General features: G+C 35.2%; 1 protein-coding gene across 1 annotated transcript; it reads right to left on the reverse strand.

Annotated features, from left to right (window-relative positions):
- Positions 1-17,305: 17,305 nt before the first annotated feature.
- Positions 17,306-20,185, reverse strand: LOC149169186 (SPX domain-containing protein 2-like). The gene is made up of 3 exons (XM_089428598.1): positions 19,210-20,185; positions 18,292-18,457; positions 17,306-18,149 (listed from the first exon to the last, which is right to left on the reverse strand). The coding sequence occupies exons 1-3, from the start codon at positions 19,588-19,590 to the stop codon at positions 17,638-17,640; spliced, it is 1,059 nt and encodes a 352-aa protein (XP_089284724.1). The 5' UTR covers positions 19,591-20,185; the 3' UTR covers positions 17,306-17,637.
- Between the last annotated feature and the right edge of the window lie 3,609 nt (positions 20,186-23,794).

Here is a 23,794-nt window from a genome sequence, read left to right on the forward strand (position 1 = left end):
AAAAATGGTTTCCTGCACTCTCATTTTCACCTCTTCCTAGGGGCTGGAATTGCAGACAGTGCTGCCCAACAAAAACACTAGTTTGCTTACCCATGCAATCTTTGGTGCAATGTTTTCATTTGTAGGAGTTATTCATGCGTTCAGACCTCTTGGAATGTTTCTTTGCTTCAGTATTGTACATGGTTCTCTTTAGAAATAACGTTGTTGTTCATTGGTTTCATTAACAGTTAGGATAGATTAGTTAATATTTTGATTGTGTGCAGGACGTGGTTGATTTGGTTAAGTATACACTGTGCGGTGCATCTCCATCACTCTCTCGTCCATCTAAGCTTCGTCCAGGCCAACTGCTCCATCTCCAAGTTAGATCCCTCGTCTCACAACTACTCTTTTGCCCACGTCACCCTACCTTCTTGCCCTTCCATTGCCTCAGCCCTCTTTAAGACAAGCTAGCTTTCCACACCCTCTTATCACTTCATCCCTCGGTCACCGAGTTATTTCAGACCCCTACCCTACCTCCCTATCCATTCATGCATCCTATTTCACTCACCCATCATCCAAAATCCATCCTTAGAACATCCTGTAGAAATCCCTGAAACATCCTGTAGAACCCTTGCAGACTTCCTGTAGAAGCTCACAAATGAGGTTTCTTGGTAGCCAAACTTTTTGAAACTCTCTGGAAGGGTGTTAGGGACTCCTTAGACCCTCTTTGAACCTTCCCGACCTCTTCCAAGCATTTCTCCTCCTTGATCCACCTCTGCACAGTAAAAAGCCAGTTAAAAGCACATGCATGATAATTCTAATAACTTATTCAAAAATACAAAAAGATGTTTTCTTCAGGTAGAGGTAGTCTAGACACATGTATCTTACCTTCATAGAAATAATGGCATCTCTCTCTGTAGTTTTCATTCTCATCTTTGCATCAGTAGGACTAGCTGGTAGAATTAGGATTTGCTAGGGTTTGTGTTTCTTTTTGGCTTTCAGTTTCTTTCCGCAAGTAGATTAGCTTCCTTTGAGTTAGCTTTCATCCATCAGTTAAAAAGCTTCTTCTAAGAGCTCATAGAAGTTGGCTTAAGCCCCTAGCGGACTTGTGCCAGCTGACCAAGTGACAGTTGCGGCAAGAGCTAGTACTTGTGCATACAGCACCCTCGCTTCCAAGTTTGTTACGAACTACCGGGTTGATAAAATTAAAGAAGGGAGTTCCAGGAGTTGTAGCATTATTGCTACAATACTGGGGCTCACCACTGGGGTAGTGCCTCAACCCATAGAGCTAGTGCGATTGGCACTCAATAGTGTCTCATAGGATTGGCAAGCCTTTGTCCAAATCACATTGGGACAAGATAGGATACCAAACTGGGATAGAATGTGGACCAATTTGCATCAAAAGGAGTTGAGAAGAGCTCTGCTAAAGATCTCCATCAGTGGCAACAACAATGGATCAAAAACGGTGAAGTAGGAGGATAATGTGGCCCTCACATCAAAGTGTCCCAGTCAGGGACAGGGGGAGCAGAGGAAGAAGAAGAAGGACCTGTCAAAGGTCAAATGCTTCAGATGTGGTGAGCTTGGTCACTACAGTACCTAATTTCATCTCAATAAGAAGGACAAGGAGGAGAAGCAAGCCCAGCAGGAAGCTTCAGTAGAGATCGATAGGATTTCCTCCAGGTTGGAGGAAGACTTCGCTATGTTTGTTGATATACCTCCAGGAGTGAAGTGGGGTGACTTGGTGTTGTAGCCCAGAGCGCTATAGATGGGTTGGATCTTTGAGGAGTCCACCCCATGGATCAATACCTGGCTATGGTGGCCCACAATATTCAGTAGTAGGATGGATCAATGGTCATTGATGCAGTCAGTACCAGAGCTACAGTTGTAGACTAGTAGTAGTCAAATGTTGGGGAGCGCAATGCAAAGTTGCCAACAGTGCAGTTGGCATAGTGCATAGTCAGCAGTAGCGCAAATTGTTTAGTGACAATGCATATGCTAGTATTAGTCAGAGACTTAGGAGACAGATGCATCATACTGAACATAATATATTCAATATTTTGGATGCTTTTCAGTGGCAGATGTTGTAGTTACAATAGCAATAGATGAAAGGGAATTGCGGTGTAGATCCAGTGTTGACAGTAGCATGATAGTGTCAAAAATAACATAGATGAATTGTATATCATATTTGCACAGTGGTTGGTGGGTCGTATGGCCAGTCACCAGCATTGTGACAGGAGATGATGCAGAGAGATGGTGTTGTGGCAGGATGTGCAACACTATGACACATTCCTTGCTAAGAGAGAGTGTTATTTGTTGTAGCATCAGATGTGTTCTAGCCACAAAATTTGGTGGAGAGACTAGAATATATGAGATATCCAAAACTCAGAAATTGTTTCTGGAAATTCAACCTAGAAGTGTCTCAATTAGATTATTAACCAGTTTTTAAATATTTCCTATGTCTAAACTTAGGGAATATGGTTAATTGATCAGTATTAATTGAGATAGGTGAGAATCATCTAGAAACACACATGGATCAATCCAAAGATGATCCTATCCATTGATTAAGTTTTAATATTTTTCGTTGGTACTCCAACAGAGGATTATAAGAGGAGGTCGATGCGGTGATGGAGAAGACACTTGAGCAGTTCGATTTCTTGGCAGATCGATTTCTAGAGTAGCAGCAGTCAATTGCCCGAGAGAGCTAGATATTGAAGCAGTGAGTGAGGGGAAGATACAGTGAGGTTGGAGGAAGTATTTCAGATCCAGTGAGTACAATTGCATAGAGGCAAAAGATCCACAGAGAATTTGACGCAGGGGTAGCGCAGTAGCTTCTAGAGGCAAGTTCGATTTCCTAAGAGGGAAAGACGTCTTCGGTTCTAGAGTTTAGGAAGGAGTTCCAGAGTATTGGAGAAGCATTTACCCAACCAGCAGAAGGAAGAAAAACTTTATCAAAGACCAGTCAAAGGATTGACGTCAACCAGGCTACCCAGTGCAATGCAGAGGGTGACGCAGAGGGCCAGAGGACCAAGCTTCTGAAGGCAAGTTGTGTCGGGGATTTCGAGCGAGGTGAGGAAATTCCTCACTAGATTTTTTCCAGTATTTTTCTGTGTAGTATTGCCATATTTCGGCATCTAATTGTACTCAAAATTTATCACTGCTGCATAGTAATAAAAACCCTCATTGTTGCACCAGTTTTCCCAAGTTGGGTTTTTCCGGGGACTTTTGTACAAAAATATTGTGTTATATTTTATGTGTGTGTGTACTAACATTTCTCAGCTTTCAACGTTTTATTTTTCCGCAAAATTTAATTTGTGAAGGTTGCAGTGTGATTTATTAAGTATCTGTTGTAGCAAACTACAAATAAATTGTTAAATAAAATTAACAATTACGAGAATAATTTCCATTTGTTGCAATAAGGTTCCAGTTTTCGGAATTTTCACAATTATTATGCAAGAATGGGGCCTAAAGACTAAAGATTGTGCACTTGCAATTTTCAATAAATTATAGCTCTAACTCCAAACTGAAATGTTTGTTAAAAAACCAAATTAAATGAATTGTGTGAGTTTGTGTGCAAACAAACACACAAATCACACAATAGAAAAATGAGATAGCCATGGAACTTGCACAAATCTCAAAGAAATAGTTATGCAAGTCATTATAATGTGGAAACGTACATTTTACATTGACAAATTATTGAAAAATGGCTCCCTTCTTTCTAATAGAATTCTTGGATGCTTGTAAGGCAATGAAAGTTATAGAGAAGGTCATAACGACCTAAATGGTGGATTGGAACACAAGTGGGAATCACTAACATTTTGGGGGATAATTATCACAAGAGGGAGAAAATTATCCCCTTTGATTTTTTATTTGTGTAGCCTGGGAGGTCATCCCACTTTCCTAGGGTACTGGGTTTGCGAGAAGTTGACCCACAAATGTGACTTGTGAGCAGTGTACCCAAGAAATGGATTTTGTACCCAAAATTGTTGGTGCAAAACCAAGTGGTGAAATTTATGGTTTGATAATTGAGACCATGTGGGGCACCCTTGAAGGGCTAAGGGCACCAAAGGCTTCAATGATGTGGCATTGGATGAATGAAATAAATTGTTGTCTTATGTTTTGTGGTATTTATACAAATTGTTTAGGTTGGCTTCAACACATATGGTGCTTCCTTTGGTGGCTAAGAAACCCATCAAGAACACTATAAGTAGAAGGAAAGTTGAGCTCATTCATCTCACATCACAAGTGCTCTCATCAAGAAGAAGAGTAATTTGATATGATCGTAGACCTAAATGAGCTAATATGAAGTGGAGAAAGGGACGAATTTGGTATATTTTCTATGTTTTGGATGGGACGAGTTAGGGCATTTGCTGAACATGTGATTGGGAAGAATTTGGGCACATGTTTGAGGTGAATTCTCTACGTTAAGGTCAAAGTTTTTATCTGAAATTTGAAGGAGGGTTGAGCCCCTATATGTCTGTTGGACAGAGGTCTTAATACCCTTTGATGGAGCTATGATATGGGTCGAAGTTCATTTGAGGCAGAGTGCAGTAGTGAAGGATCTTGAGGAGAGAATTTTGTTGGATTTGGAGGTTTGTTCTAGCCATGTTAGGGCAGTCCTATGGCTATTACAGGAAGCCCTAAAGAGGGTCAAATACCACAACTATTTCTGTGCAAAAATTAATATACTTCAGGATAGTTGGTGTGGGTTTTTTGAAGAGGTAAGGTGATTAGTCTTCTTGTGGATGATTTTTATGGTGATGTAGTTAGGTTTTGGATAGTGATAATAGCAACCCTTAGTTATAGTGGTATTACGTGTTAAGCCATTGTTAATTGGACTATTATAGGTACCATAAGATCAGTCACTTTATAAGGAGAGTAAAGCACTGAGTGAGTGTTAGTTGGATTCCCTAAGTATTGTTAACAAATAGCAGATTTGTGACAGTTAAGAGGGTTTATTATTGAGCCCTAGTTCAATGATTTCTCGGTTGGTAAATCAATGGTAAGAGGGTTGGTTGTTTGAGACCTAGTTCTATGAAGTGGAGTAGCATATCAAAGATATGACGACAACTTGATCAAGCCCTAATTTTGGTCATATTTGGTGCAACAGAGAGACAAGAAGAGGATAGAGTTGAATACCCTATGAGTTGACTATCTTGGTGGAGCAGGAGAGTGGTTAGAGGGTAGTTTGTCCGAGCCTATGATTAGTCTCTCTTGGAGCAGTACGAGGATTGATAGATGCAGTATTAACAACTGAATATGCAAGCATTCTGAAGTGGTAAAATTCTTGTGAGTAGCAGAAGAGGAGGCAAAGCACCTACCAGATGTGTTCAAGGTATTTAGTCTGAAAGGGTTGTGAAAGTGCTACATTAGAAACTAAGTCAAGTGTACTTTTTTCAGGGACAAATTGGTAGTCATAGATTGTTGACTCCAAGCCCTATGTTTGTTGTATTTATATTTGTAATATAATAGGTTTTGGATTGAAAATATGTCTTGTGCACTGATTTGATTCACCAGTATATGTTTTTTGCTATGCAAAGTGCTTATGTTGTGGCATTTTAGTGTTTTTGTGATCGTGATCTTATACAAGGCTTGGTTCTAAAGAGAGGTGAAAAAATCAACATTGATGTAGGCAAGCTACAATATTATGGAAAAAAAATTGTTAGTAGAGTGAATCCATTAAAAAAAAAAAATTGCAAGTGAAAAAAAAAAAAGATACATGCAAGAACTACAAACTCAATAAAGAAAAGAAAGGGAAGCAATGATACTTCGTATATTACCAATGAAAAAGATTACGAATTGAGATATACACCTAGAAAGAATTATTGAGCTAGTGAACTTTCATACTCTACTTGGGAGGGTTCTTTTTCTCTGTAAGTAGTCTCTCTCTTTCTTTCAATTGAAGAAGTGCCTTTGTCTCTTCAAGTAAAAATCTCAAATGAAAGTATGAATGTATGGATTATCAAGATGAATGCACAAGTTAAGAGGGCTTGGTGTTCATCTCAATGACATGGCTTTGCTAAATTATTCTTCCTTGAATTGTTGATCCATGGCTCATATTTAGAGGACAAATTCAAGCCCAAATAAAATAAGTTCCAAATGTGAATGGACCCAATTTGAATTGTAGTTCCTAATGCTTGAAGAAAATTGGAACTACTAATGGACTAATCTTAATGGTGGTAGAGCTCGAGGTTTCATGTACACTAGCTCAAGAGTACTTTTGTAGGCATTTATGCCTTCAATATGAACATTGATTGAGATTGACCCATTTACAAAATTGCATGGCTATCAAAGGAATAGTCATGCAAATAATGCAAAACTCAAGTAGGAAAGTCACACAATTGAATAAAAACCCATTTGTACGGTTTTGAGTACTCGTTTTGGGGTGGTGTATTATTTTCATGAGGTATCACTTTGTTATGTTGTTTAGATGATGTTCCCATGATCACATGTATATATCTGTGAGTGATTTTTAAGTGATAACACTACTCATTTTGAACCTGATTCAAATTCTTGGGAAAACTTGTAATTGTTATGCAAGCTTCCTCGTCAATTAAAACATATTTTGATTTGTCTCATTTACCCATTTATGCAAGAAGTTTATGTGTCAAGTTATACATCTTTTATGTGTCATCTGTGAGAAGATTATAAGTTAGTTAGATGCTTACATAACATGAACAGAAAATAAAATTGTAGACATCATACACAGTAGACTCACAACACATAATTGATCAAGGAGTTCACCCTCTAGTACTGGGCTACATCCCCTATGACCTCCATCAATGGCTAGGCCCTCTTTGGAATTATTGGTCAGTGTCTAATTACAAGCATCTGCTACACTCCAATGGCTTTTAAAATTGTACCATTGGGTTCAGAAGACCCAAAAACCCCAAAAATGACTATTAGATCTCTGAAAACTGACTCTAGCTTAACTGTGTTGGACCTCCTCCACTAGTGGCCCTAGGCTTCTTTAACTTCAACATGGGAATATCATGCATAGAAGTTCTTCTTTTCCTCTGCAACCTACACCAATGAGTTCAGAATGTTGAAATCATCTAGTAATGACTATTCATTTTCTAAAATTGGTCAAAAATTGAGCAAGATATGCTTCATTCAATTTTTCCCTAAGAAACCCCGCTAAATCTAGAGAAGACTCCAATTAGCACCGCCAAAATTGGCAGTCCCATCGAATTTGGCGCGCCTCCAAAACTTCCGCCAACATAAACTACAGATTAATTAAGGCTAAACAGGATTAGTGGTGTTAATCGAGTTTAATGGTTTGGCACTGGCCCACAGTTTTTGAAGTGTTGTTGTATGAAGAGGGGGTTGGCCCGCAGGGTTGGCTACCTCCATTGCAATCAATGCAAGTTTAAATGTGTTTTCATGGCCATCATTTATAAAGACCTGTGCTTGGTCTGATGGTAATGCACAAGAGTTGGGAGGGGGAGGTCATGGGTTCAACTCGCCCTCCGCCCATCCCATATATATTTTTCCACCATATATAAAACACATTGCGCCATTTGAATATTTGGAATTATATGCGGATTTGGATATGATAGTTCAGATTTTATATGCGGATTTGGATATTATAGTTCGGAATTTATATATGGTTTAATATTTAATATTTAATATATAATAATATATATGATAATTAAAATCACATAAAATACTATTTTATATATATATATATATATATATATATATATATATATATACAATTTCCACATAATATTCACCATGAACCAATAATTCCACCTTGGAATACATTGGGCAATTTCACCTTCACACAACCAAACTGGCGAATCCTTAAGTGACACTTGTCACAGCCTCATTGGGAAAAAACTGAAGAAGATTCCCATCATGCTTACTGTACTTCCATGTCATCATTCTATCATGTTCTGCAATTTTTTTAGTTGTTTAGAAAACGAACAACAAGATTTTTCTCCTTCATCCAAACTCTGTTTTCAGTGAAACAAATTGCGTTGTAATCGTCTTGACAAGACGGACGCGGTCGTTCAAGTTTCAAGCGAATCTGAGAACTTTGATTTTTGAGCTAAATATTGAGCACCTGATCATTCCTCCCCACTAGAAGCCTTTTCGACCCCAAAAGATACTATCAATTGATCAACAGGTGAGGGTACAACTCCCTCACGTACAATAAGCCGAAAAACATGTATGGGTACATAAGCGCTGAATTGACAAATTTGCTACAAATGAAGTGAGTAACATACTCTACTTTCACACACCTTCATGGTGAAATTATGCAACATCAAGAATGCTTTCAAAATAAATGCATTCACATACAAACTTGCAACCACAAATTGCCTTCTTTTGTTGCATTAAAGTGAGTTAAACAGAACTCTTCTTTCAACAGAAAAGTAATGCATCCATAAGGCAAAGAAATACATTTATCAACAAGCCAAACTAGCATTGTAATGCTTCAAGAAAAATATTGTTGCGTATAAGTGATTTATTTATGAACATCACTTTTACAAGTTACCCAACTATGGGGCTATGCAACTAGTGCAAACTGAAATTTGTAAACTTCAACTGGACCAATAGTTCGCCCATTTCTTACCCAACTAGGTGAATGAACCCTATATTTGAACTTTCTCTTCTTCTGTAGTTGTTTCAAGGATGGTCGCATCTTGCGCCACTTTTTATGTTGTCTCTTCCTCTTCTGGCGCTTGCATGATATGCTTGCCCTTACCAGGATGAAGATGTGGAAACAATCTCCACCACCCAAAGTTCCAATTCCAATTGCACTTGAAACTCCTCAAGTTTTACCTTCAAATGAGATTGAAGAGGTACAAGCAGTACCAATTTCTGAACCTGAATCCATAGCCATTATGTATGGAGAAAGAAAGCCTGAAGGTCCCTCTTCAGAAGAGGAAGAATTCAATAAAGCTTTCTATACTTTGACTGAGACGGTTAAAGTCCTCTATGAAGAGAGGAAGACAACATTGGTGGGAGAGATTTCTTGATTTGAATTCTTGGGAAAACTTGTAATTGCTATGCAAGCTCCCTCATCAGTTAAAACATATTTTGATTTGTCTCATTTACCCATTTATGCAAGAGGTTTATGTGTTAAGTTATATGTCTTTTATGTGTCATGTGTGAGCAAACTATAAGTTAGTTAGATGCTTAAATAACATGAACAACAAATAAAATTGCGGACATCATACACAGCGGACTCACAACACATAATTGATCAAGGAGTTCACCCTCCGGTATGTGGCTACATCTCTTAGGACCTCCATCAATGGTTAGGCCCTCTTTGAAATTATTGGTCAATGTTTGATTACAAGCATCTGCTACACTTCAATGGCTTTGAAAACTGTACCATTAGGTTCAGAAGACCCAAAAACCCCAAAAATGACTATTAGATCTCTGAAAATTGACTCTACCTGAACTGTGTTGAACCTCCTCCACTGGTGGCCCTAGGCTTATTTCACCTCAACATGGGAATATCATGCACAAAATTTTTTCTTTGCCTCTACAACCTACACTAATGAGTTTAGAATCTCGAAATCATCTAGGAATGACTATTCATTTTCCAAAATTGGTCGCAAATTGAGCAAGATATGCTTCATTCAATTTTTCCCTAGGAAACCTTGCTAAATTTGGAGAAGACTCCAGTTAGCACCACCAAAACTGACAGTCCCGCCGAATTTGGCGCGCCTCCAAAACTGTCGCCAACATAAACTACGGATTAATTAAAGCTAAATGTGATTAGTGGCGCTTATCGATCTTAATGGTTTGGCTTTGACCCATGGTTTTTGAAGTGCGTTCGTATGGAAAGGGCGTTGGCCCGCAGGGCTGGCTCCCTCCTCTCCCACCGTCGCAATCAATGTAAGTTTAAATTTATTTTCGTGGCCACTGTTTACAAAGAACTATGCTTGGTCCGATAGTAATGCATAGGAGTTGGGAGTGGGAGGTCACAGATTTGATCCACCCTCCGCTCATCCGATATATATTTTGCCACCATATATAAAACACATTGCACCATTTGAATATTTGGAATTATATGCAGATTTGGATATGATAGTTCAGATTTTATATGCAAATTTGGATATTATAGTTCGGAATTTATATATGGTTTAATATTTAATATTAAATATATATATATATATATATATCACCATGAACCAACAATTCCACCTTGGAGAACATTAGGCAATTTCACCTTCACACAACCAAACTAGCGCATCTTGAAGTGACACTTGTCACAGCCTCATTCGGAAAAAACTGAAGAAGATTTCCATCATGCTGATTGTACTGCCATGTCATCATTCTGTTATGTTCTACAATTTTTTTAGTTGTTTAAGAAAACGAACAGTAGGCATTTTCTCCTTCATCCGGACTCTATTTTCAAAAAAACGAATTGCATTGTGATCGACTTGATGAGATGGATGTGGTCGTTCAGGCTTCGAGCCAATATGAGAACTTTGATTTTTGAGCTAAATATTGAGCACCTGATGAGAACCAAAGATGAAAACAAAAACCAAATCATGTTAATGAATTTATATTGAAGGATTTTAATCTTAATATGACAATACATTGTGAATACAACAGTTTTTTTTAATTCCTCAGAGGGTCTATATTGGCAAGATAGACATGTCATAGGTATATAATTTATGGAGTAAAAGGATGATCATAAAACAATAAGTTTTCTTATCATCAATTTTGGAAATACAACAATGAGATGTTTATGTTTCAACATCACTATTATGTTACTAATGTTAATATCGTTCATTAATTCCACCATAGCATGCATGGGTAGTGGTTATTTGGGGTTTCCATCTAATGATGTGCATCACTAGGAAACTTGGTTACGGTGGAAGGAATAAATTTTAAGGTTAGTGCCTTGATGGCCAAGGACAATGGTTCGAATACGATACAATTGTTGAGATATCCTCCATTACTTCCAATTTACTTGCCCCTTCACAATGCTTGAATCTAGACCTTATGATATATAAAGTGGAGATTGTCACAATGCTTGAGAGTCCCTTTATCACATCTTTGTGTTCATTCTCATATACTTTGGATGCACTCTAATAACCACATTCCACAAGATAAATATACCCTTCAACTTTGTCTTCATGAACTTGAGTCCAACAAACATTCAATCCTCAAATCATCCTATGTGTTTTGAAATTTGCAAACAATATAAATTCCTACACACACGCATTCCTTGATTACTCTAATAATTATACAATGAAAATCATATTGGCTTTATTTATTCAAGAGATGTTTTGATTTTGGAAAAAGACCCTCAAATCCTAGTTCTTTGTGTTGTCAATTATGGACATGTGACTTCATGCTTTTGGAATTCAAATGGAACACATCACAAGAGGCCTTGGGACCAAGTTGAATATAAGGGAATGGTCAATAATAAGAATCGTAGACTTTAGTGACCACTATTAGAGATCAACACAAATATTATCACCAATTATTTTCATTGTTAAATTAAGGGGATTAGATGATTAAGTGTTTTCAACTTTTTGGACCCAATTTTAGGTTTTTCCCATTCTTCCTTCTATTTTTTTTGGTGTTATTTTGTTGGAGATGCACTGAGCATTCTTTGTACTTTCTATATTCATGAACTAATCCCATTGGTCATTGATTACTAATTAAACACTTTTGATAAACATGACCAAATAACCATTGTTATGCACAAAATATTTGATTGTTGGAAATGCCTCCCACACTACCAAAGTCACCCTTTTATTGAGAGGCCATGAGTGGGGGTTGCCTATTCCACAAAGTCACCCAAGACTTTCCCTTAGACCCATCCATTTTTTGCAAGCATTAATGCATGCATGGGCACACAATTATCATTAGAGGAACCTAAACCCTAGTGGGGGGAATAAAAAAAACCTTTCATTCTATTATTGGTGCCATTGGTCATTTTTTTGCCACAAATGTACATTAATATCTAAATTAAATTAAATATATTGTTCAATTCTCTTCCATACTCATATTTCCACAGTTTTTCAAAGGAAAACCTTCAAAATACTTTCTCATGATCCATGGATGGTAAAGGAGGTAAGCCATCAGCCTTGATTACAAAACTAACTCCAAGGGAATCAAAAAATTCAAACATGTTCTCTCCCCAATTTTGGTGGAGAAATGTCATGTCTAACTCATGACTACTTAAGCTAATCTCCAAGGCTAATACAATTTCCATAGTTACTTTGATTTTGATTTTAATATAACACCAAGTATTGTGGTCATTGTATGTTGGGTTCCCATTAACACTTTATTCGTTGTTGCATCTCATTCCCCTTTTCTCTTTCGTTCATATTTTTTCAACAAGATATTGTTTCCATCATCAATGTTGCATTGGGATACTTTGAACTTTTCCTTGAGCTCAAGACAATGTCTTTTTATCCAATTGTGTGGTGTATCTTATCTCATAGTTCCGCTTCCTCTAAGTTCCATGTTTTGTATCACTTTTATCTCTAAATTAAGAACATCAACTGCATTTCCTTCATAATTTTGTGAGATCAAACACTAAATCTATTACATTAGTCAAATATCCCCCTCAATTCCCCCTCTATATCAAGCATAATTTCTATCACTCTCATTTACTTATTAACATTTCTCCTATTGGACTTGTTTTGGGGAGGATGTTTTTTTAAATCTTGTTTATATTTTGCTAGTTAATCTAGTGTTTTTCATATTATATTTTGTGAGGAGCCAATATTTTTGGCATTGATGGCATGTGAAGAGGAATTGCTGATAATCTAATTTTTTAATGGGCTTCTTCTTGCCTTAATGTTTAGAAGTATTTTAAAAAGTAAAACCCTATGCATATTCTTGCATATGACTAATTATTCATAATCTCCTTTGGTTTAGATATATCTATGCACTTCCCCCATTTTGGTGCATATGGAATCTAGCATTTGGGTCTCACTTTTAGAGGAGGAAAATTGGGATTCTTAATGGTGATTTTATCTAGGTCAATATTAGTCACCATTTGAGTACACTCACAAGGACCCATGAATTCATCTAGAATAAATAATTATACCCGTTCAGCTTTCTCTTTATTGAAACCCAGAGCCTATTGGCCAAGGATCTCATATTAATGAACACACACTCGATATCAAGATTTACAAGGAGCGAAGCCGCTTGTCCCTCTGGGGGCAAGGTTTACATCGCTTCTGAGACTGGTCTCATTCCGAAACCACTATAAGTACCATGGACTGTTTCAAAACCCAAGTTGACCTGGAACCAATTGATTCAGGAGCTTTCCCCTAAGCACCCTCCCCCCCATATCAAGATCGAGAGCTTGTAGCATACCACCTTTCCAACTTTTTGATCACCCATTCAAGCAGATTCAAATGCAGATTGAGCAGATTCAGCTAAAAAGAAGTGATCCATGACCTGTTTGAAAACCAAGAGTAGATCGAGACCTATAAGCACCTATGGCAGGAGGGGAAACGACTCTAAAGGTGAAAGTCATAGTATACCTCGTTGAATAAGCAGTTCAAGAGCAAGCACCCATTCGCTTGGTTCCATCTATTTAGGTACTTTATTGGTGGAAAATTTGGAGGCACTGGCTTGTAGGGCCCATTTTGAGGGTAGGTCATACTTGGGTGATTTGGGGTTTGAAAACATTCAAAGCTAGTTTGAGGCATCAAACAACACATTTTGGGGTCAAAAAATTGCAAGCATAGCTTCCAACCTCTCAACTCTATTCTACATAGTGAAATATTTCCAACAATGTGAAGGTTAACTCAATTGGCTTTCATATGCAAAAGTTATGTCTCCCACAAGTTAAAATACCATGTTCACCACAATGGTACTAAGTGGATACCACATCAATACCCCAATACTCACACATGTAAGGATAGTCACATGTGGACTTTCAAGAAGACTTTAGAGGGTCAAAAACACTAATTAAGGGTTGAGGCATCCAAAAACCTTAATCCTAACCTTCACAACTATCAAGTTTTTTGTTGTTGTTGTTGTTGTTTTTTTTTTTTTTTGGTTCACGGATACCCTAGCCATTGGGTGGCCACTACGTCCACGGAAATATATGGGCTGATCAACCTCGAAGGGAATCAAGCCCCGTGACCAATAACTAGGCCTAACCCCAAGGGTTTCGGGGAGAATTGACCCTGTGACTACCCGATTGGCGAGGCACTGATTTGACCAGTTGAGCTAACCCTTGGGGCTGACTATCAAGTTATGTTAAAAACTAAGTTGCTACAGATATAGATGTTTTCATTCTTTGGTATTGTTATTGCTCCATAGTTGCTGAAAGTATCTATGAGTGTGATATTGAAGCATAATGAACTAGGAGATTTTGTAACAACCATTCAAGTCAAAGTGTATAGGGAAACTTCCCATTTTTTAGTTTTGGATTTCTTGATTAAACAATATAGAGAAAGCATATGCTTCACCTTCTAGCTAGGTTTTCTCTCATGTTAGGGTTCCCAAGTCACATCCTATGTTCATTTGTATGAATAGTGTGTTTGTTTGCTTGTTCGTTCTTTCATTTTAGTTTCAATTATTTCCATAAATGTGAGCATTGAGCTCGTAATATTAAACCTAAAATCTAAGTTAATAAATGACATAGTAAAATATCATTTAAAGCCAGTGGTGATGGAGTATTCCACTAAAATATCCACAACACTTTACAAATCATGGGATATGGTTGATCTCCAAAATGATAGTGACAATATTTCATTACATTCAAAGTGAAAGTTGAATAAATCTTTCGAAAAATAATGACTTAAACTTTTTCTTTTGCAAGGGGAATCCAAAATTTTCAACGTATCCTTACATTGTTTTCAGGGTACAACATCATTTTGCAACTTTTTTCTAAGTATAATTGTTTCTTTATACTTCCAAACATTGTTCAGCAATAGCCAACCTTACGTTTTAATATTCTATTTTTTATTTTATTCGTTTACAAAATTAACCTTTTTGTGTGCAAAGGAAATGAACTATTCCTTCAAAATATTAATAATACTTTAAAGATCATTTCATTGAAATATCAACATCTACGACACTTTGCCTATCCTTACATTGTTTTTAGGGTACAACGCCATTTCGCAACTTTTTTCTAAGTATAATTGTTTCTTTGTACTTCCAAACATTGTTCAACAATAGCCAGCCTTACATTTTAATATTCTATTTTTTATTTTATTCATTTACAAAATTAATTTTATGTGTGCAAAAGAAATGAACTATTCCTTTAAAATATCAATAATACTTTATTGAAATATCAACAGCACATATCAACAACACCAACACTTTACAGATCAACAACACTTTGCATATCTACAACACTTTACAGATCAACAACACTTTGCATATCTACAACACTTTACACTTTACAGATCAACAACACTTTGCATACCATTACACTAAAATATCAACAACACTTTACAAATCATGAACCATGATAAATCCTAAAATGAAGCCACAATCTTTCATATAATTCAAAGTGAAAGTTGAATAAACATTTTTTTAGATAAAAACTTAACTTTTTTACTTATATTTTAAATTTCTAAATATATTTTAAGAAAAATAAATTTCCCCATATTTTTTAAAATATTGTTGTTTTTAAGAAAACAAAAATTCACCGTAAAAATTACATCATCAAAATTTTGTCTAAGCATTTCGAACCATTTAGTGTGATACCAAATAATTTTGTCTAAGCATTTCAAACCATTTAGTGTGATACCAAATAATTTTGTCTAAACATTTTGAAATTTATCATTTAGTGTGATAGATATTTTAAATTCCCATATTTAAAAATATAAATATATATATAAATATATATATATGTTTTTAAAAAGCAACACCATCTTATAAAAATCATCTTAAAATAATTTAAATTATTATTTTAAAAATTGCTATTTTAAAAACCATTATTATTTTAAAATTTGTTGTTTTAAAATATTATTGTTTTTAAAGTGCAACACGATCTTATAAAAATTATAACTATTATTTTAAAATATTATTGAAAATTATCTTATAAAAATTATAACTATTATTTTAAATTATTATTGAAAATTATCTTATAAAAAGTATTACTGCTATTTTAAAATATTAAAATTATCTTACACAAATTAGAACCGTTATTTTAAAATATTATTGTTTTCGAGATGCAACATCAGCTTGTAAAATTGATAATTGTTTTATTATATTTCGCAACATATAACCTAAGTAAAGGTACTTATATGTGAGTTTCTTTTTAAATCAAAAAGTTCAAACTTCTGACATCGTTTAGCGAACTCTTCAAACTCCATGAGTAACTAAAATGGGAAAAACTGCCTTGAACGGATGTTGCCATTAACAAAAGGAAACCATAAATTTCACATTAAACGTAACAAACTCACCCAAAATAAACTACAACATATTTGAATTATTCAAAGGGCATTTCACCTTGAAGCGTAACAAACTTGATGATAATTTTTTTCTCTTCGATTTCGGGTTCAATAAGATACCTCGTAAATCCTTATCACACATTTTAAACGATAGAAATGTTGGAGATAGTAAAATTGCAACATTTTTGCCTTGCCTTTTTATATTTCTGCTCGGGGAGACAGTTTAAAAAAATCTTTACCAAATCTGAAGGAAAATTGTGAACAGAACACTAAAGAAAAAAAACATCAAAGCAACAAAAAAAACGTCCCCGGTTAGTTAAACGTACCCCTGCGCTTTTTTTAGCCTACGCCGTTGAGGGCTTAAAATTGGGACTTTTTGTCTATACTCTTTTTACCAGTTACTCTGGCCGCCATGGAAATTAACAGTTAAAATTGGGACTTTTTGCCTATATTCTTTTGACCAGTTACTCTGGCCGCCATGGAAATTAACAGTTGGCATCCTTGATAGATATTTTTAAATGGGATACCTAAACCCAAAAGGTTGGATGGCTCACCATATATGTATACAAGAGTAGAGAGAGGAATAACAATTTTGGAAATGGATACTCCAACAATTTTGGAAATGTACTCCAAAAAAATTTGCAGACCTTTTAATCCAAAAGATAAAAGTGAGAATAACTTAACTTTCAATTTCAATTATGGGCCTCTGTTTCACTCCTGTTTCAAATTCAAGACTTACCCACAAAGATGGTTAACACTGGATTTAATTCATCACTTTTGTAGATACTTAAAGTTCCGCTTTTATTCCTCTTCCAAAGGAATCTCTATCATTACCTTATTACAAAAGCAAACAGCATACATATTCAAAATAAGAAAGCGGTGCCTTTAATTTAAAAATTAACAGGATGGCCTACTCTCATTGCGGAGTTGAACAGGGAGAATGGAGAAAATCAGACTCAGATTAACATATGCGGGCGGAAATATAATATCATATACTCTGTAAGTAAAATTTTGCTAAAATTGTGCACCAATCAAGAAAAGAGGACATCAAAACTACACTGTACTTTACCTCCTTAGGAATGGTAACAGGAGGGGTGGACAATGTAGAGCTTATACGTTAAGCTCAACCCTGAAATTTGAAAATAATTCTGCATGGATATTACAAATTTCATATTTCTTGCAATTTACAGAACACTGAGAGATCAAGAGCTTCCATCTGTAGACGAACTTACATATACCTTAAACTAATTTCTATAGATTTCTGTATTTTTTATGCAAGAATAGTGTGTTAGCCTATAGGGACTTGGAGGGAGTATTAGTTTTTGGGGCAGATGGGGATGAGAGAACAGAGCGGCATAGATTTGGTCTCATCCAAAGGGGGCAAGGAAAAGACACTGTAGGTAGAGCTCCCTCTGCGTATTTCTTTCATGGTCCGTAGCGCAGCCATGGTGCTTCTGTATATGCTTTCCATACCTTCCGCATCACAATCCCCATCCTCATCCCCCCTGCCTTTAAACAATGCATTCTCCTCCCCAAATTCCTCTTTGGTCGTTGCCGCCAGCGGTACTCGTAGCCTCTGCGAATCGCTTTTACCAGTAGAAGAAGATGTTTCTGCATGGTTTCCATTGCTGGACGGACTTGCAGGTACTTGAAGAACGCTTTGAGGGTAATCTGGAAATAAACTTTGGAGTATGTTCTCACATTCTCTGATGAGCTTAGAGAGTTGTTCAGTGGTGAAAAAGGGTTGTTGCAGAACCTTCTGAATGAACGGATGGCGCAGTAGCCCCCCCGTTCTCTTGTCATATTTCTTCAAAATCTTCGCAAGCCCTGCAACCCCGGTATTAAAATTAGGGTTTTGAAAATTTGTAGTTGAGGATAAATCCAGGAGAAGATGCTCATGGCCCGAGAATACAATGAAATTATAGACGATGTGAATTAAGTATGGATGTTAATAATCATGTAGGTGTACCTGTATAGTTGAGAGCGCTGTAATTCTCGAGCAGAACCATCTCCCCATGAAAATTCACAATGTCTTTCCTCAATTTGATCATTTCTTCGTTGTACTCGGTTTCGGAGAAAACTGATCCGCTCTGTCTACTGTTGCTCTTCAACCTTTCGATCCTGTCCTGCAGCTCCTGTTGTACAGTGCATTAAAACCAGTTAGTTAAAGAATAAAAAGACACCGCTCAAATCCATTCCACTACAAAGCTAGTAAATAAACAAAAAAGTTTTAATCCGAGCGGAGGGAACAGCATCTCATCTCATATTTGAGAGTCTGTTGTAACTTGTAACAGCTTGGACCACAGCAGAGTTTGATCTCGCTACATAACAAAATGGAAGAACGGTGCACTGCTACAGGATATAACTAACCCTGGTCTTATATGATTCCCCCAATAACTAATGACATATTCAAATGTAATCACAAATTCTCAGTTTCTGAAAAATAGATATTCCCAAGGACTAGGTTATCTAGAAGCTATCAACTGCGTATGTTAAACATTTTAAACCTTTCAAACAAATAGAAAACCTAGTTAAATTATAAATTTTCAGACAGTAAGCTGGACAACCTATTACTTCGAAACTGCAAGAAAGAAACAGTAAGCTGGACAGCTTAATACTTCGACACTGCAAGAAAGAAAACGGTTTCCTCTCCCAGCAATCTCAAGAATTGCACCAATTCTAGAACCCGACGCCAAAGATATTTTGAAAATAGTCCCAGAGAAATCGCGACTTCTCAATTATGCTATCAACTGCTTATGCTTAACATTTTTTTATCTTTCAATGAAATAGAAAACCTAGCTAAAATCTGAAATTTACATAAATAATTACACCAATTCCAAGGGCCGAAGCCAAATCTTCCAATTGAAGATAACCAGACAATACATACCTTCTGACGGATGATGTATTCTTCTTCTTGCTCCATAAAGAAGGCATTAAACTTGTCGATCTCAGCATTCAGCAAATCAACGAAGTCAGACTCCTCCGCAGTCATTTTTCTCTTATTGCATTCGAAATCTAGAACAAAGGCGGGTAGATAGTCATCTGAAGCAGCGCCTGCTTCAACATGTCCGGCAGAGACCTTTTGCCTTTTGTTGGGAAGTTCATCGGAACCGCCCCGGATCACATCGCTACCAAAGGAAGGCGAAGCCTCCCTTGCAGTAGACATAGAATTGACGAGCTTCTTCAAGTATTTATAAGCCAGGAACTTATCTCGCCATTTTGGCAATGTATCCTCGATCTGACTCTTCAATCTTTTGCCAAACTTCATGATCTCAGTGCCAAAGAGTGCTCCTCCTCCCAAAAGAATTATACTCTGCAAATTACAATAATACCGCAGGCCTCACTGCCTGAGAAATGCTTCCCTTTGGCCAGAAGAAGTCATTTCCGCCTAAGGAAAGAGAATACCAAAGAAAATAGCTGTCTAGCGTCTAGAGTCAAGAAACGGAGATTTAAAGATCTAAATCCATCGCCAAAGCCAAAAGTCCAACCAAGAACAAGAAGCGGTAAGGTCACGAGTTCGAATCGTCATAAGTGTCGAAACCCCAAAACCAGTGGAATTTCCTCAGAGTACAAACTGTAGCTGCAAAAACCGTGGGCTCACATTAAAGAGCAAACAAGAATCATAAAATTGGTCACAGGCCAGTAGTTTGCCAGGAAAAATTGGAGGCGAGGGTGGATTAAATAGCACTTTATGTTCAGACAAGCCGCAGCATTTAATGGGGACGCAAACGACCAGGATCATGGTAATATTCCTCGGAATATATCTCAGAATATGCCAAGCTCAGATCTCAACTTCAACCTGCCAAGAAGCATATATACAAAGTATATTCTTATTCATCTTTTACTCGTTTACTTCACCTGCTCCCCCGCAGGTCCTGACCAATCAAACCCTCGGTCATGTTGACCATGAGAGGAGTTGGGTTGTTGAAACTTGGTGCATGACATCCTTACAAATCAAGATTTATGTTATAGTCCGTAAACCATAATCATAAACGTTTGGTAGTGGAAGCCGTTACGCGGTGGGTCTGTCATGGGGACGCATGGTTCTCGGAAAGTTGCTTGCCTCGACACGTTTCCAGGCAACCTGGTATTTTAATAATAAGGGTTTCAAGGGTTTCTTCCTCGGCATCTTTAATTGATTCCCATGCGGCAGGATCCTCCATTTGTGAATGTGGATGCCACTTACTCCGACTTTTGCCTACCCTGTGTTTCACATTGTAATCCATCCACGTAAAATTAAATAATTCTCATCCGTTCGTCAGTCTAGAAAGAATATGCACACCATGGCAGTATCTTCCTTCATTATTTTTAAATATGCATATTGCTCGAGGAGAAGCGGGGAGGTTGAGCAAAAAGGCATTATTTATTCCACGAAAAGTTGAATATAGGGTATATCCGGTTTTCCAAAAACGAATTTAACAATATATTATTGAAATAATAAGTCATAATTATTAATATTTTTATTTGAATTGTTGAAGATATAATTATGTCTTTATAATATACTCAGAAATGTTTTCTAATTTAACATTTTTTAATTATCATTATACATTTATTTATATTTTAAGCCTATTTTAATGACCTCAAGTAATCTTTTCTTTATATATTTTCTTAAAAAAACAAAATTATCGGTTTCACATTACTCCTTCACAAATGTTTTCTAATTTGACATTTTTTAATTATCATTATACATTTATTTATATTTTAAGCCTATTTTAATGACCTCAAGTAATCTTTTCTTTATATTTTTTCTTAAAAAAACTAATTATCGGTTTCACATTACTCCTTCACAAAAAAATTATCGGTTTCACATTACTCCTTCACAAAAAATGTATAAATGACACAATTTTATTAATTTTATTATTATTTTTCTTTTAAAATACAATTATTTATTAAAAATAATAATAATTTAAATATTTGTAATGTCAAGGCTTTGGTTTTATGATAAAGTAATGATAATTTATAAATTTTGTAGTTATATTTACTTTGTGAGTGTCATTTTGTTTATGGAAATAAATTATGTCATTTTTATAATTTAGTTATTTTTTTCAATTAAAATTACGTCCAAAGTTTTTTTTTTTTTTTTTTTTTTTGGCAAAATTGATATATTATGTATTTTTAATGATAATATTATAATGAAAAATTATTTAATAATATAAATTATTTTGTATAAATAGAATTAGATGTAAGCTTTAGTAAATTTAGTAGAATATATATCTATAATGATAACATTTTAGTCAAAATAAATGTGGTGGTGTTCTTTTTGACATTGGTTATTTTTTGTATTGAATAAGATTGGGTGTAAATTTATGACAAATTTGGTAGAATGCATTCCTCTAAGGGTATCTGCAAGTTTTAAAAGTATCATAGAACACGTATCCTAGGATTAGGTATAAGTACTTGGTAGAATACATTTAGTCGAAATAGAAATTGAATGGTATTCTTTGCAAATGAGGTTAGGTGTAAGTCCAACACAAATTTAGTATAATATATACCTTCAATTTCAACATATTGGTGGAAGTGATTTTTAGGATTTCAAGGAAAGTGCTTTTAATTTTGTATACGAGTTGAGTTACACTTCCTTTGACAAAATTGATAGAATAAATATCCCCAATAACAAACATATTGATCATAATGTTTTTGAAATCATTCTTTACAAAGGAAGCTTAAGTGCAATTCTTACAAAATCCAGCAAAATAACAACCCCTAGCCATGACATTTCCAAATTGACTACAATTCATTGTAAAATTCCGATAATAATAAGAAAACACACACTTACCAAGCCATATTTTAATACTATAATAATAATAATTTGAAAAAACAAAATTCTAACAATACAGTAAGAAAAACTATATCTAAGAGCAAAAGTAATACTCTCTTTAAAGGACAACTCCCTATAAGAGAAAAGAAAACAAAATGATATCCTAGTTTGAGGGTAAAGTAAGGGCATTTCATCAACATTATTGAGACTGGAATTCTTTAGAAGCATGCCTATTACATGTAGGTCAACCTGCTTATGCAAATAGGTTATCTTACTAAAATAAGTAAGTTATTCTTTACAAATGGGGTTAGTTACAAGTTGAAGGCAAATTCATTGAAATACATATCTAAAATTGCAACATCTTAGCCAAAGTGCATTGGATGTTGTTCTTTATGGCATAATTTATTCTATGCAGAGAGAGCTAGGTCAAGTCTCGATCAAATTAAATAGAACACATACTCAACCTAGTTGCAAGTTATGGTGCACATAAGGCTTAGTAGTTGCAACTCTAAGGCAAATTTGGTAGAATACATGACACTACAGTTAAGTGCAAGTCCTCAATAAGATTGTTATAATACATATCTTGATGGTAATATCTTAGTCAAAATTCATTCAATGTTGTACTTGGTCAAAATGATTAGGTGTATATCGTACAGAAATGTGTTATAATACATATCTCGATGGTAACCTCTTAGTCAAAATCTATTTGGTATTATACTTTGCAAATAGGCTAAGCATAAGTAGTAGAGAAATTTGGTGAATTAAATATGATGTAATCTTCGAATTGAGGCTTTTGTGATCCATATCATGTATATTGAAAAATAATCGGTAAAAATCACATGAAAATTTATGTGTCGACGCATTTCAAACCATCTAGTGTTGTCGGGGAGTCTGATTATGGTGGAGATTAATCAGACTCCTCATCTTAGTCCTAAAGATGAACCACATGGGATGGTTCGAAACGTATTGACACAAAAATTCTCATGTGATTTTTATCGAAAATTTTTCAATATACAAAATATGGTGTAGTTTAAACGTTCTATGTTTTTTATCATTTTCGATAACCATTACTAGAATTTAGCTATCAATAATTAGTGAAATCACAAGTTTTGGAGATATAATCACATTTTTAAATACATAAATGAATTCTACATCTTAAAAATCTCTTAAAATATTTTAATTATACACCTTTAACAATTAAAATTTACAATTTTCACAATTTTTAATTAAATTATTATAAACATAAAACATTTAAACTATATCAATAAATATATCCAACAATACCCTATTGCAAAAATTCATTTCAAAAATCTTTAATCAATTACAAAATTCTTAATCTTTAATCAATTACAAAATTCTTATTAAATATGTGAAAAATACTATACTACACAATAAAATAAAATAAAATGTATAATATATAAGCATGAGTTACATGCAAAACTTTGTAGGTTTTTACTTTCACAATATTAATATTGTAATAATAAAAAGGATAATTTATATTAATATTATAATAATAATAATAACTACTAAATTAGCGATATAAAAAGCTAATATTTATTTAAATTAGTTTTCCAAGAATTTAATGACAGTAGACCACAACTAACCATTTGGATAGATAATCTATTTGGATAGATAATCTTATGACTCAGATTATATAAATCATGTCATGGAAAATATTATAAGATTATTTAAATTATAAAGTTTTGTTTAGAAA

This window comes from Pinus tabuliformis, chromosome 4_2, assembly GCF_031772625.1.
Source record: "Pinus tabuliformis cultivar Carrire ecotype Pingquan chromosome 4_2, CPIR1, whole genome shotgun sequence".
Taxonomy (NCBI): Eukaryota; Viridiplantae; Streptophyta; class Pinopsida; order Pinales; family Pinaceae; genus Pinus; species Pinus tabuliformis.

Bases quoted from the DNA above. Each gene is read 5' to 3' on its own strand.
- LOC149169186 (XM_089428598.1), bottom strand. From the start codon at position 19,590: ATGAAGTTTGGCAAAAGATTGAAGAGTCAGATCGAGGATACATTGCCA. The intron at 18,458-19,209 runs GTATGTATTGTC...ACTGTACAACAG, and splicing joins AATACATCATCCGTCAGAAG to GAGCTGCAGGACAGGATCGA. The intron at 18,150-18,291 runs GTACACCTACAT...CCGGGGTTGCAG, and splicing joins CAGCGCTCTCAACTATACAG to GGCTTGCGAAGATTTTGAAG.